The sequence below is a fragment of the Callionymus lyra genome, chromosome 18 (genome assembly GCF_982586985.1).
Source record: "Callionymus lyra chromosome 18, fCalLyr1.hap1.1, whole genome shotgun sequence".
In the NCBI taxonomy this organism is placed as follows: Eukaryota; Metazoa; Chordata; class Actinopteri; order Syngnathiformes; family Callionymidae; genus Callionymus; species Callionymus lyra.
This window is the reverse complement of record NC_141835.1, coordinates 5618988-5633232: the sequence shown is the minus strand read 5'-3', so window position 1 is coordinate 5633232 and position 14245 is coordinate 5618988. Positions and strand designations below refer to the sequence as shown.

Here is a 14245-nt window from a genome sequence, read left to right as displayed (position 1 = left end):
TAGAATATAGAAATATTGTTGATGGTACCTGTCAAGTAACTGAAGACCATCAGTCGGATCATGTTGATCTGTGAGTCACTGACGTCTCAATCTATGTTGCTCTTGTTCGACACTTGCTGAGAGGAAGTGATGAAGGAGGAGCTTTGAGTTCATCTTTATTTATTCCACCTTCTCTCAGTGGTTTAGTGTCTCATTTCCTTGTTCCTTCTTTGTTCCTTCATTTTATAAACTTTATCAAACTGTATAAACCATGATAGAACTACTGTAGCACATGAATATATTTTCTAAGCCAAAAATGAAAATAATAAAATGACAGCACTGTCTGGTATCAATACACATTTATGGCCATAACTATCTTTCTAGCACGACTACTATATAGAGATGGGAAATCAGGGATCATAAATCTCCTTTGTATAACCGTGTAAACGACGGTTAGAAGCTTTGATTTCACATGTACTAGTAATTATTTTTCTAATATTCGTAGAGTGCTTTTCTAGACCAGGGTGACAAAGCGCTCAAACGTTGACACCCCTGATATTTAAGGTGCCGTCGATATTTTCTTACACCCTGTTGAGTTATATTATTATTTTCCTGGACAAGCTCAGGTGAAGAACACAAGGTTGTATCAGGCTCTGATAAAACCACAGACGTAGGTGTGAAGGAAACTCTCCATCAAAACTACATTTCTCTGAGTTTTTGTGAAGTCAAGAGCTGATTTTTGTCGCAGTGCTTCTCTTGCTGCACAGAAGTAAACGGCGTTGTGCTTCAGTCCGGCCTCAAGTATGATCAGAGACCCTTTCTTCGCTGTGTTTCCGCCCAGATTCCCTGAGAGTTTCAAATCTCCCTCAAATGGCTCCTCCGTGGTGGCTTTGCTAAAGCTTAGGTCTCCAATGAGGTCCATGCTGTTGTTTTCAGCCGAGTGCTTGTACCAGAGCATCTGTCTGTAGTCGGTCCTGCCGTGTTCACAGACCATCTCCACTCGGACTCTGGACTTTGTGATGATTTCTCCCGGAGTCTGTAGGACCTCGAGGCTCAGACAAGCACCTGACAACAACACTAAATGTCACGTTTCATAGCAATAACTCTGGTGGTGAATGTTGATTTAATCCGTGAACATGGTTGATATTACCTGTTAAAACACTACAGAGGATCAGTGAGATCATTCTTCCACAACTCCGTCCTCACTGGTAGCATCAGCTTAGAAGCAACTGGTTTGAGCAGGAAGTGATGCAGACATTGACTGTTGAATAAGACCACAATAAACAATGGGAGGGTCTTGTGAGTTAGTGAACGTGTGCGACAGGATTTGTCATCGTTGTGCATCGCTGGCTCCACAGTAGTAAACTCCACTGTGCTGCACTCGTAGGTCAGAGATGAACATGGAGGCGTTCTTGTGAGATGATCCGCTCAGATCACCATCGAAACGAAAATGCTCTTTAAAAGATTCTTCGTATTGCTTCAGTTCCGAATACAAGTGTCCGATGCGTTTGAGGGCCGTCTCTCCAGGCGACTGCTGGTACCACTGCATGAGCCCCAAGTCTCCTCTTTGGTGGCTGCAGACCAGCTGGGCCTCCTTCCCCACGTTCACCAAGAGTTCTGCAGGACTCTGGTTGACTCTAACACCCAGACTGATGCCTGAAGAAAGAGTAGGTTAGTGAAGCAACAAAACAACCTGATTGTTTGACGTGATTACCGAAGATCAAACACAAGCAGACGCCGAGCATCGTGGTGTTTTTGAAACACTGTGATTGTCTCGCTTCAGTCTCGTCGACACAAACTCCTCCTCGATACGACAAGATGTTCTAGAACTCAGACTCCCTCTGCAGCAGACTTGGCGACCTTACACCTCTTTTTGGGGTCATTTTCGTTCTGCATCTGTGGACTATTTTCCAACGATCACAGCTGTATTTTACACTTGTAATTTATATTTACAACTGTTGTGTGACCTGCTTTAATCTGTTACGTGGATTGTTTGGTCAGAAGTTTTTGGTTTGACAAACAAATTGACTTGATCTAAGTCAGGCGTGTCAAACTTAATCACACAGTGGTGTGTATTCATGACACTCTGGTGATATCATATCATAACATGATACAGGGTCGACGATACGATATACAGTGATGCTGTAGTAACAAGAATATATTTGTAGTATTGTTGAGTACTTTACTCTGGTGTTGCAGAATTTACAGACCACATGACTCTTGACAAAGTCGTAACTGTTTACATTTGTTTTCAAACCAAAATATGTCCAAACATCAGCTTTAAAAGCTGCTGGAGTCACTGTATCCTCTCGTCCTCAGTCTCACGTGATTTCATTATTAGCTGCGGGACACTGATGAATGCTCCCATCTAGTGGCGGGAAGTTGAATTGTTACACAAAATGAACGTGGGATCCTGTGGGACATTAATCTTCCTTTAGCTCTATGGTGTAATTTTACATGTTTCCTAAAAAAAGAAGTAATTATTTGTGTTTTATACGTCAACATTAAAATGGAACTACTTTGATTTTGAGACGACTGTCTAGCGAGGCAGATAAAACGTCTTGGTGTTTAATAAAAATCTGTATCAAAATAATTTTAAATGATCAGCAAAGGAAGCTGCAAATTACAAAAATGCATTTTTCAGTGTCAATTGAATTGAATATGTACATTTTTATAATTCTTACCAGGAACATGGACGATTTCTCCATTTCCTGGAAGTCAAAAAACTGCATTAGCACCATATGAATTACAAGTTTAAATGACCATCATGTTTAAAACATAGTATTCTTATCCCTCTGCTTCTGTGTCCAAATGGTTCATACACTTGTTATCAAGTTGTTCTAAATGTCTCTCTTGTTCATCAATGTGCCATTTACTAAGTTTCATAAAATAATTTCCCTATTATCCAGCGAGAATTCTGACCCACTCAAGTAGAAGAACTCACATTTCTCCGATCCTTAATACTCTTCACTGGCTTCCAGTTTCTTTCAGGATCAACTTTAAAATTCTGGTTCTTACTTTCAGAGCTATTCATGGTCAGACCTTCCATCAGTGATCTGATCCAGCCTTACACCCCAGCTCGGGCTCTGAGGTCTGTGGATCAGAATCTACTGATGGTTCCTGAACACGGTTCAGGACCAGAGGAGAGAAATCTTTTCAGGCTGTTGCTCCTAAGCTTTGGAACGATCTTCCTCTCTCTTTGTGCTTGATGGAGTCTACTGACTCCTTTAAGAAACATCTTAAGACGTTTCTATTTGTTCAGGCTTTTCCTTGAATTTCTCGAACTCCTGTGTTGTTCTCAGTATTATCTTGATCTTTAAAGTATGTACTTTTTTGAGTATTGTTTTGATTGTCTAAGCGCTTTGTGACCCTGGTCTCGAAAAGCGCTATATAATTAAATATCACTTACTTACTTACTACTTTCATTTCACTCTTTCACGTACTTCCAGTGCAGCTAGAGCACAGCGGTGAGTCCTCTGACTCTCTCCTACTACACTGTGAATGTTCGAGGTTTCAGCTCTGAGCCGCAGGACTCTGTCACACTGTGTAGATGCACACAAGTAAACGGCCTCATCGTTCAGACTAACGTTCTCTATCGTCAACGTGCAGTTCTGTCCAGCCTTGGCGCTCCCTCCTATCTTCACGTCCACGCCGGGCTCCACACTGTCGTATCTCACATTGAGGTACCCCAGCAACTGTAGACCCCCTCGATTCCTCTGCTTGTACCAGAGAACTTTATCGTAGTTTTCAAGATTATTTACGCAGCGGATTACTGCTGTTTCCCCGGAGCTGAGTTGCATGTTTTCAGGAAATTGGCGAACCGGGTCGGTTTCATTGGAACCTGTGGAGAGAAAACCAGTACTTTAAATATAAATACTGATGAAATGTAACGAAAACATGACACAAAGAAACTAAAGTAATACAAAAATGTGGACTTTACTACTATCAGCTGCTGATTGTTTCATACTAGAAGTACATATTTATACAGTAAATACCTGAAATGAAATGAACGTTCAGAAGAAAAAGGAAAACGATCATCATGATTGTGAGTCAAGAGAAGCTTGTCGGTGAACGAGTGAAAACATTTCCTGATTGACAGCTTGGAGGGTAAAAAAGGCGGAGCTTCTGACGACATCTCACTCTTTTGGTCGATATCAACTGTGTTTGAGGAAGAATCTGGTGATATATGTATCACAACACACGGTCAATGATACCATACATGATAGTGATACTTTAGTAACAAGTATAAATGTGTAGTATTGTCGAGGACTTGACTCTGGTGTTGTGATAGTGTAGTCACAAGGATATATGTGTGGTATTGTCGAGTACTTGACTCTGGTGTTGTGATAGTGTAGTAACAAGTATATATGTGTAGTATTGTCCAGTACTTGACTCTGGTGTTGTGATAGTGTAGTAACAAGTATATATGTGTAGTATTGCTGAGTACTTGACTCTGGTGTTGTGATAGTGTAGTAACAAGTATATATGTGTAGTATTGTCCAGTACTTGACTCTGGTGTTGTGATAGTGTAGCAACAAGTATATATGTGTAACATTGTCGAGTACTTGACTCTGGTGTTGTGATAGTGTAGTAACAAGTATATATGTGTAGTATTGTCGAGTACTTGACTCTGGTGTAGTGATAGTATAATAACAAGTATATATGTGTAGTATTGTCGAGTACTTGACTCTGGTGTAGTGATAGTATAATAACAAGTATATATGTGTAGTATTGCTGAGTACTTGACTCTGGTGTTGTGATAGTGTAGCAACAAGTATATATGTGTAGTATTTTCCAGTACTTGACTCTGGTGTTGTGATAGTGTAGTAACAAGTATATATGTGTAATATTGCTGAGTACTTGACTCTGGTGTTAACCATTTAGTTTCATCTACAGGCTGCTCCTGTGAGACCTGAGCGTACAAACCAACACCAGAATGTTGTAAGGTTTTTGTTTTGAGGATCAGCAGCACGTCTCACTGTGGGCACTGGCAGCACAGAAGTAAACCCCAGTGTTCTGCTCACTAACTCCCCGTAACTTCAACTTGCAGTCCTTGTTTGCGTTTGCGTTTCCTTCTATCGTGACATTAACTCCAGGCTGCATCGTGGGATAATCCGCGTACATGTATCCTAGCAACTTGAACTGTTGGCCGCTCTGCCGGTACCACAGGATTACATTGTAGGTGTCGATATGATGGACACAGTTGATGGTGGCATTTTCTCCAGGGTTCTTTATCATCTCCGGCGGAGTCTGCTCCACTTTTCCAGTCAGAGATGATCCTGTGAAAAGAGTTTTGAAGACGTTAACGGTGTAAAAAAAACCCTAGTGTTCCTTTTAGGAATTGCAATAAAGTCACCGTCAGTCAGCATGAGTTTCAAAGCACACCACACTATGAAGTAGATCATGCTGGTCCACCGTGAGAAGATGTGTGATCAATGTTCCTCTGGCTCTCTAACCACTGTTTGTGGGTGGCAACATTTGAGCCGTCACTTCCTGTCTGAGAGTCTTTTTGGTGTGTGTGTGTGTGTGTGTGTGTGTGTGTGTGTGTGTGTGTGTGTGTGTGTGTGTGTGTGTGTGTGGCACAACGGTTTGCCATCGTTACAATGATATATTCTTCTCATTTATGACCGAGAGCGAACTCATTCTAGTCATGCAACTTAAGATAAACATTTACCAAAATGATTACATGTAATTAAGCCTTTAAAAACGACATAATTAATATTATAATGGGAAATATTTTTCTACTTGGAAATTCATGTTCTAATTTATTAAAGTTTGGGATATTAATTTCAGCTAAAATCTGTATTTTAAATTAAAAAGTCGCATTTAAGAAGCAACTTGATCCTTTATGTCAGTTTGTTAACAAACGTTATGCTGTATTTGTCAAAAGTGCAACAGACATTTCACAGCATCATGGTTCTGACACTGGGGGTGTAGCCAAAAACAATGATACCAAAAGTTGCGTATTGCTGCTTTTAATATAAGTTTTGTTACATCTTGTCTTCTAGCTAGTACAACAACTGATGTAAAAAATGTAATTTGAAATCAGAATTTATTTTTTGGATGAGACGCCGCCTCCTAAAACACCTTTCAAGGGCGACACTGCTTCTTTCTTTCCAACCAAAAATTTTAAATATCAACAAGAGACGAGACACTGCAATACCCCAAAAATGATTTTTAACAAATTATAAAAACAAACAAAACAACTACGTTAAAGTGTGTGAAGAACCTAAAAACCTTCTGACATGACCACGAATAACTATCTTTGTCCCACTTCACACCTCAATGGATGACAAATATTCCAGCAGCTGTGTTATGAGTTTGGCTTTCGCTCAAGACACATCAAAGTGTGGCAGCGAAGCTGAGTTTGATGACAGTTAATTCGGCTTTTTGCATCTCTGTGCGACACTAGCAGCACAGAAATACACGGCTCCGTCCTCTGCTGCCGTTGCTTTATGCACCCGGAGAGTGGATTGGCTTTTTCCGTTTCCCTTCACCTCGTACCTTTCCTTAAAATCATCTTCTACAGCTGGAGAAGTGAATCGTACAGAACCAACGAGCAGCATTTGACTTGTGCCTGCTGGCTGTTTGTACCACAGGATCATGTTAAAAAAAGAGCTTGAGTGACTGCAGTTTATTGTCAGTTCTTCTCCAGGATGTCGGATCAGGTCGGCTGGAGTCTGATGGACGTCCCAGCTAGTGTCTGTGGATACAGGAGGAATGTTGTGAAGAAAGAAAGAACAAATGAATATCAACCATCGGATCATGATTCTTGAAGTCGCGCGAGTGATGAGAGTTTGACGTTAGTTTTCTTCTGGCAGGATGTGGCGCTCGTTGATGCAGGAAGTGACTCTTTCCACATTTCTGAGACTTCCTGTCGCAGTGAGTGAGACTCAGATCAAGTTGTTATTTTAGAATGTGCTGATTCGATCTGTATGATGTGTTCCGAGGATTGACTGTTATTTTATACTTTTAGATTTAAAGATATATTGACGGAGACGTTGGATCTTTTTTCTACTTATTGTATTTATTATTGAATTTCATTGCATTTATTTTTATTCTTTTGTTTTACTTTAACCCGGCATGATTAAAACTTCTTGCAAATAAAAGCACAAGGTATTTGGCGATGCGTATCAGGATACAGGGGCAACAATACTACATGTTACCATAGTAACAAGGATATATTTCTAGTATTGTCCAGTACTTGACTCTGGTGTGGAAGTATTTACAGACCACATGACTCTTGACGAAGTTGTAACTGCTTTCATTTGTTTTCAAACCAAAATATGTCCAAACATCAGCTTTAAAAGCTGCTGGAGTCACTGTATCCTCTCGTCCTCAGTCGTAACTGCTTTCATTTGTTTTCAAACCAAAATATGTCCAAATATCAGCTTTAAAAGCTGCTGTACTCACTGTATCCTCTCGTCCTCAGTCTCACGTGATTTCATTATTAGCTGCCGGACACTGATGAATGCATGAATGAATTGTAACACAAAATGAACGTGGGATCCTGTGGGACATTAATCTTCCTTTAGCTCTATGGTGTAATTTTACATGTTTCCTAAAAAAAGAAGTAATTATTTGTGTTTTATACGTCAACATTAAAATGGAGCTGCTTTGATTTTGAGACGACTGTCTAGCGAGGCAGATAAAACGTCTTGGTGTTTAATAAAGATCTGTATCAAAATAAGTTTAAATGATCAGCAAAGGAAGCTGCCAATTACAAAAATGCATTTTTCAGTGTCAATTGAATTGAATATGTACATTTTTATAATTTTTACCAGGAACATGGACGATTTCTCCATTTCCTGGAAGTCAAAACACTGCATTAGCACCATATGAATTACAAGTTTAAACGACCATCATGTTTAAAACATAGTATTCTTATCCCTCTGCTTCTGTGTCCAAATGGTTCATACACTTGTGAAAAGTTGTTCTAAATGTCTCTCTTGTTCATCAATGTGCCATTTACTAAGTTTCATAAAATAGTTTCCCTATTATCCAGCGAGAATTCTGACCCACTCAAGTAGAAGAACTCACATTTCTCCGATCCTTAATACTCTTCACTGGCTTCCAGTTTCTTTCAGGATCAACTTTAAAATTCTGGTTCTTACTTTCAGATCTATTCATGGTCAGACCTTCCATCAGTGATCTGATCCAGCCTTACACCCCAGCTCGGGCTCTGAGGTCTGTGGATCAGAATCTACTTATGGTTCCACGCACACGGCTCAGGACCAGAGGAGAGAAATCTTTTCAGGCTGTTGCTCCTAAGCTTTGGAACGATCTTCTCTCTCTTTGTGCTTGATGGAGTCTACTGACTCCTTTAAGAAACATCTTAAGACGTTTCTATTTGTTCAGGCTTTTCCTTGAATTTCTCGAACTCCTGTGTTGTTCTCAGTATTATCTTGATCTTTAAAGTATGTACTTTTTTGAGTATTGTTTTGATTGTCTAAGCGCTTTGTGACCCTGGTCTCGAAAAGCGCTATATAATTAAATATTACTTACTTACTTACTACTTTCATTTCACTCTTTCACGTACTTCCAGTGCAGCTAGAGCACAGCGGTGAGTCCTCTGACTCTCTCCTACTACACTGTGAATGTTCAAGGTTTCAGCTCTGAGCCGCAGGACTCTGTCACACTGTGTAGATGCACACAAGTAAACGGCCTCGTCGTTCAGACTAACGTTCTCTATCGTCAACGTGCAGTTCTGTCCAGCCTTGGCGCTCCCTCCTATCTTCACGTCCACGCCGGGCTCCACACTGTCGTATCTCACATTGAGGTACCCCAGTAACTGTAGACCCCCTCGATTCCTCTGCTTGTACCAGAGAACTTGATCGTAGTTTTCAATATTATTTACGCAGCGGATTACTGCCGTTTCCCCGGAGCTGAGTTGCATGTTTTCAGGAAATTGGCGAACCGGGTCGGTTTCATTGGAACCTGTGGAGAGAAAACCAGTACTTTAAATATAAATACTGATGAAATGTAACGAAAACATGACACAAAGAAACTAAAGTAATACAAAAATGTGGACTTTACTACTATCAGCTGCTGATTGTTTCATACTAGAAGTACATATTTATACAGTAAATACCTGAAATGAAATGAACGTTCAGAAGAAAAAGGAAAACGACTATCATGATTGTGAGTCAAGAGAAGCTTGTCGGTGAACGAGTGAAAACATTTCCTGATTGACAGCTTGGAGGGTAAAAAAGAGTTTTGAAGACGTTAACGGTGTAAAAAAAACCCTAGTGTTCCTTTTAGGAATTGCAATAAAGTCACCGTCAGTCAGCATGAGTTTCAAAGCACACCACACTATGAAGTAGATCATGCTGGTCCACCGTGAGAAGATGTGTGATCGATGTTCCTCTGGCTCTCTCACCACTGTTTGTGGGTGGCAACATTTTAGCCGTCACTTCCTGTCTGAGAGTCTTTTTGGTGTGTGTGTGTGTGTGTGTGTGTGTGGGTGTGTGGGTGTGTGTGTGTGTGTGTGTGTGTGTGTGTGTGTGTGTGTGTGTGTGTGTGTGTGTGTGTGTGTGTGTGTGTGTGTGTGGTGGCACGACGGTTTGCCATCGTTACAATGATTTATTCTTCTCATTTATGACTGAGAGCGAACTCATTCTAGTCATGCAATGAAGATAAACATTTACCAAAATTATTACATGTAACTAAGCCTTTAAAAAACGACATAATTAATATTATAAAGGGAAGTATTTTTCTACTTGGAAATTCATGTTGTAATTTCTTAAAGTTTGGGATATTAATTTCAGCTAAAATCTGTATTTTAAATTAAAAAGTCGCATTTAAGAAGTTGGTTTTGATATTGGTTTGATTTTAAACAGTCATGACTTGTGTGAGAATCAACTAGAAGTAACTACACGACTACTTTAAACAATGTTATTCAAGGTAACGTTGCCTTTTATACCAGTGAGTCATTAATAGATTTTTAATTAAACGAGAAACTGACACAACAAGATCCTTTATCTCATTTTGTTAACGAATGTTATGCTGTATTTGTCAAAAGCGCAACAGAGATTTCACAGCATCAAGGTTCTGACACTGGGGTGTAGCCAAAATCAATGATACCAAAAGTTGCGTATTGCTGCTTTTAATATAGGTTTTGTTACATCTTGTTGTTAGATTGGAAATTATTATACACTATACGTATACGCCATAGTTAAATTATATTTTGATTATCTTTTTAGCATTAAAGTAAAAATGACTAGCTTCATCTAAGAGCTTAAACGTTTGAATACACATTCACAACCAACATTTCACTCCAGACTGATTTACACTGTTTCAAGAAAAGCTTGCAGCAGACTTAGAGCTCAAACAGCGATTTAGTTTAACATCTGTCGTCTGCCCTTTTTCACACCTGTGGGCGTGAAACAAAAGAGCAAAACGGAACACACCCAAAAAAGGGGGGCTGGAAGACAAAGGAACTTGCCCACACAACAGGGAAGCAAGGAAGTTACTCTCCAGGTGACCCGAGACATGAAGAAACGTGAAAGAACCACTGCCCCGGAAGAAACGACCCCCTGGACAGGAAACTTTCCCTTAAATACAGCGAAGCCCCATAACACGGGACCGTCTTTCCCGGAGCTATTGACCTGTAGAGCTGCCGGCAAAGAGCGAGTCCTTTCGATCGTAAAGTTGTATCTTTGTTTGACTTGAAGCGGCGAATAAACGACCCGTACACTCTGCATTTTGACCTTTTCTCTCCATAAAGCAAAGTATTAAGACCCGGACGTGACGTTGGTTGGAGCGACAGAAACGGACTAAGTTTTAATCGTTTTATTGTCTTCTAGCTAGTACAACAACTGATGGAAAAATCTAATTTGAAATCACAATTTATTTTTTGGATGAGACGCCGCCTCCTAAAACACCTTTCAAGGGCGACACTGCTACTTTCTTTCTAACTAAAATTTTTAAATATCAACAGGAGCCGAGACTCTGCAATTCTACATTTTAGACTTGCATTTCCCCCAAAAATGATTATTAACAAATTATTAAAAAAAACAAAACAACTATGTTAAATTGTGTGACGAACCTAAAAACTTTCTGACATGACCATGAATGACTATCTTTGTCCCACTTCACACCTCAATGGATGACAAATATTCCAGCAGCTGTGTTATGAGTTTGGCTTTCGCTCAAGACACATCAAAGTGTGGCAGCGAAGCTGAGTTTGATGACAGTTAATTCGGCTTTTTGCATCTCTGTGCGTAACTAGCAGCACAGAAATACACGGCTCCGTCCTCTGCTGCCGTCGCTTTATGCACCCGGAGAGTGGATTGGCTTTTTCCGTTTCCCTTCACCTCGTACCTTTCCTTAAAATCATCTTCTACAGCTGGAGAAGTGAATCGTACAAAACCAACGAGCAGCATTTGACTTGTGCCTGCTGGCTGTTTGTACCACAGGATCATGTCAAAAAAAGAGCTTGAGTGACTGCAGTTTATTGTCAGTTCTTCTCCAAGATGTCGGATCAGGTCGGCTGGAGTCTGATGGACGTCCTCGCTAGAGTCTGTGGATACAGGAGGAATGTTGTGAAGAAAGAAAGAACAAATGAATATCAACCATCGGATCATGATTCTTGAAGTCGCGCGAGTGATGAGAGTTTGACGTTAGTTTTCTTCTGGCAGGATGTGGCGCTCGTTGATGCAGGAAGTGACTCTTTCCACCTTTCTGAGACTTCCTGTCGCAGTGAGTGAGACTCAGATCAAGTTGTTATTTTAGAATGTGCTGATTCGATCTGTATGATGTGTTCCGAGGATTGACTGTTATTTTATACTTTTAGATTTAAAGATTCATTGATGGAGACATTAGATATTTTTTCTACTTGTATTCTTATTGTATTTATTAATGAATTTTATTGTATTTATTTGTATTCTTTTGTTTTATTTTATGATTAAAACTTCTTGCAAATGAAAGTACAAGGTATCTGGCGATGTGTATCAGGATACAGGGGCAACAATACTTTATGTTAACGTAATAACAAGGATATATTTCTAGTATTGTCAGAATTTACAGACCACATGACTCTTGACGAAGTCGTAACTGCTTTCTTTTGTTTTCAAACCAAAATATGTCCAAACATCAGCTTTAAAAGCTGCTGGAGTCACTGTATCCTCTCGTCCTCAGTCATTGCCGGGATCTCAGAGGATTTTCTTTAGGTGCGTAGTAACTGCTGGCATCTATATTCCATTTATATTTGAACGTTAATTGTAAATAAAAAAATAAAAAATAAAAAAACAACGATACAAAAAAAAATGATTTGAAGGTAAAATCATATGAATATTGATAATTTAATTCCCAAACAGATGGAACTGACGGGTCAAACCAGGTCTCAAGACCACCATCGTGAGTCACTCCAGAAATATAAATGTATGATTTAGAAGCGCTGAGTTCCTGAACTGAGCAGGAGGTTTAAATGATGGAGTGATATGAACAGATGTCAGAGGAGTGACTTCATGTGTGGCTGTGAAAAAAATCAACACACTGTGTGTAACTGCACACCAGTAGAAAGCCTTGTGTTCTGGTTTGACTCGAAACTGTAGTGAACTCTGCTCTTCATCGGTGTCTCCTGAGATGGTGAACTGGTTCTTGTAGCTCTCTTCCATCCATGCATTTGTATAGAATAAGTATCCAATCAGCTTTATTTCTGTCTCTCCATAAAGCTGTTGATACCAGAGTATTATCCAGTCGGAACCAATGTTATGTTGGCACTTTATCAGCATCTCTTCACCAGACGCTGTGATCATCTCTGCGGGCAATTGTTGGACGTCAAGACTCAGACTCAGACCTGTAAGGGACGACAGACGAGGAGAGATGGATTCATTGATGCACTAGAATATAGAAATATTGTTGATGGTACCTGTCAAGTAACTGAAGACCATCAGTCGGATCATGTTGATCTGTGAGTCACTGACGTCTCAATCTATGTTGCTCTTGTTCGACACTTGCTGAGAGGAAGTGATGAAGGAGGAGCTTTGAGTTCTTCTTTATTTATTCCACCTTCTCTCAGTGGTTTAGTGTCTCATTTCACTGTTCCTTCTTTGTTCCTTCATTTTATAAACTTTATCAAACTGTATAAACCATGATAGAACTACTGTGGCACATAAATATGTTTTCTAAGCCTAAGATGAAAATAATAAAATGACAGCACTGTCTGGTATCAATACACATATATGGCCATAACTATCTTTCTAGCACGACTACTATATAGAGATGGGAAATCAGGGATCATAAATCTCCTTTGTGTAACCGTGTACACGACGGTTAGAAGCTTTGATTTTACATGTACTAGTAATTATTTTTCTAATATTTGTAGAGTGCTTTTCTAGACCAGGGTCACAAACATCTCAGACCACAAGTCCAGTACGCACGAGACCCCCTGCAGTTTGCCTACCGGCCAGCAGTTGGTGTGGAAGATGCCATCCTTCACCTCCTGCATCAGACCTACTCCCACCTGGATAAAGGAAGTGATTCAGTGAGGATCCTGTTCCTGGACTTTTCTAGTGCCTTCAACACTATCCAGCCCATTCTGCTGCAGGACAAATTGACACAGATGCATGTGGACCCTGGTCTGGTCTCCTGGATTACGGATTATCTTACTGATCGACCACAGTATGTCAGGCTGAAGGACATCACGTCTGACACTGTGGTGTGCAGTACAGGAGCACCTCAGGGGACAGTACTGGCCCCTCTCCTCTTCACCATCTACACTTCAGACTTCTGCTACAACTCAGAGCTGAGTCTCGTCCAGAAGTATGCTGACAACACTGCCATTGTTGGATGCATCAGGGACAACAGCGAAGACCAGTATAGGAGTCTGATACGTGACTTTGTGGATTGGAGTGAGAGGAACCACTTGCAGCTGAACACCTCAAAGACCAAGGAGCTGGTCTTGGACTTTGGGAGGTCCAGGACAAAGCCACGTCCAGTGTCCATGAGAGGCGACGAGGTGGAGATAGTTGACAACTATAAGTACCTCTGTGTGTGGATGGACAGTAAACTGGTCCTGCAACACAGACCATGTATATAATAAGTGTCAGAGTAGACTGTTCTTTCTCTCTGCATGTTCTACCAGTCTGTGGTGTCCTCTTCTATGCTGTGGTGTGTTGAGGTGTAAATGTGTCCAAGAGGAGTGTCAACAGGTTGGACAGGTTGATCAGGAGGGCTGGCTCTGTGGTTGGAATGAAGCTGGACTCACTGGTGACAGTTGCTGAGAGGAGATCACTGAACAAACTACTGTCCATCATGGATGATG

General features: G+C 40.4%; 1 gene segment (V, D, J or C); it reads right to left on the bottom strand.

Moving 5' to 3' along the window:
• Positions 1–1236: 1236 nt before the first annotated feature.
• LOC148060223 (Ig kappa chain V-V region L6-like) lies at positions 1237–1929 on the bottom strand. The segment is given in 2 exon segments: positions 1237–1635; positions 1694–1929. Coding segments are annotated over 2 exon segments (357 nt in total).
• Positions 1930–14245: the final 12316 nt, after the last annotated feature.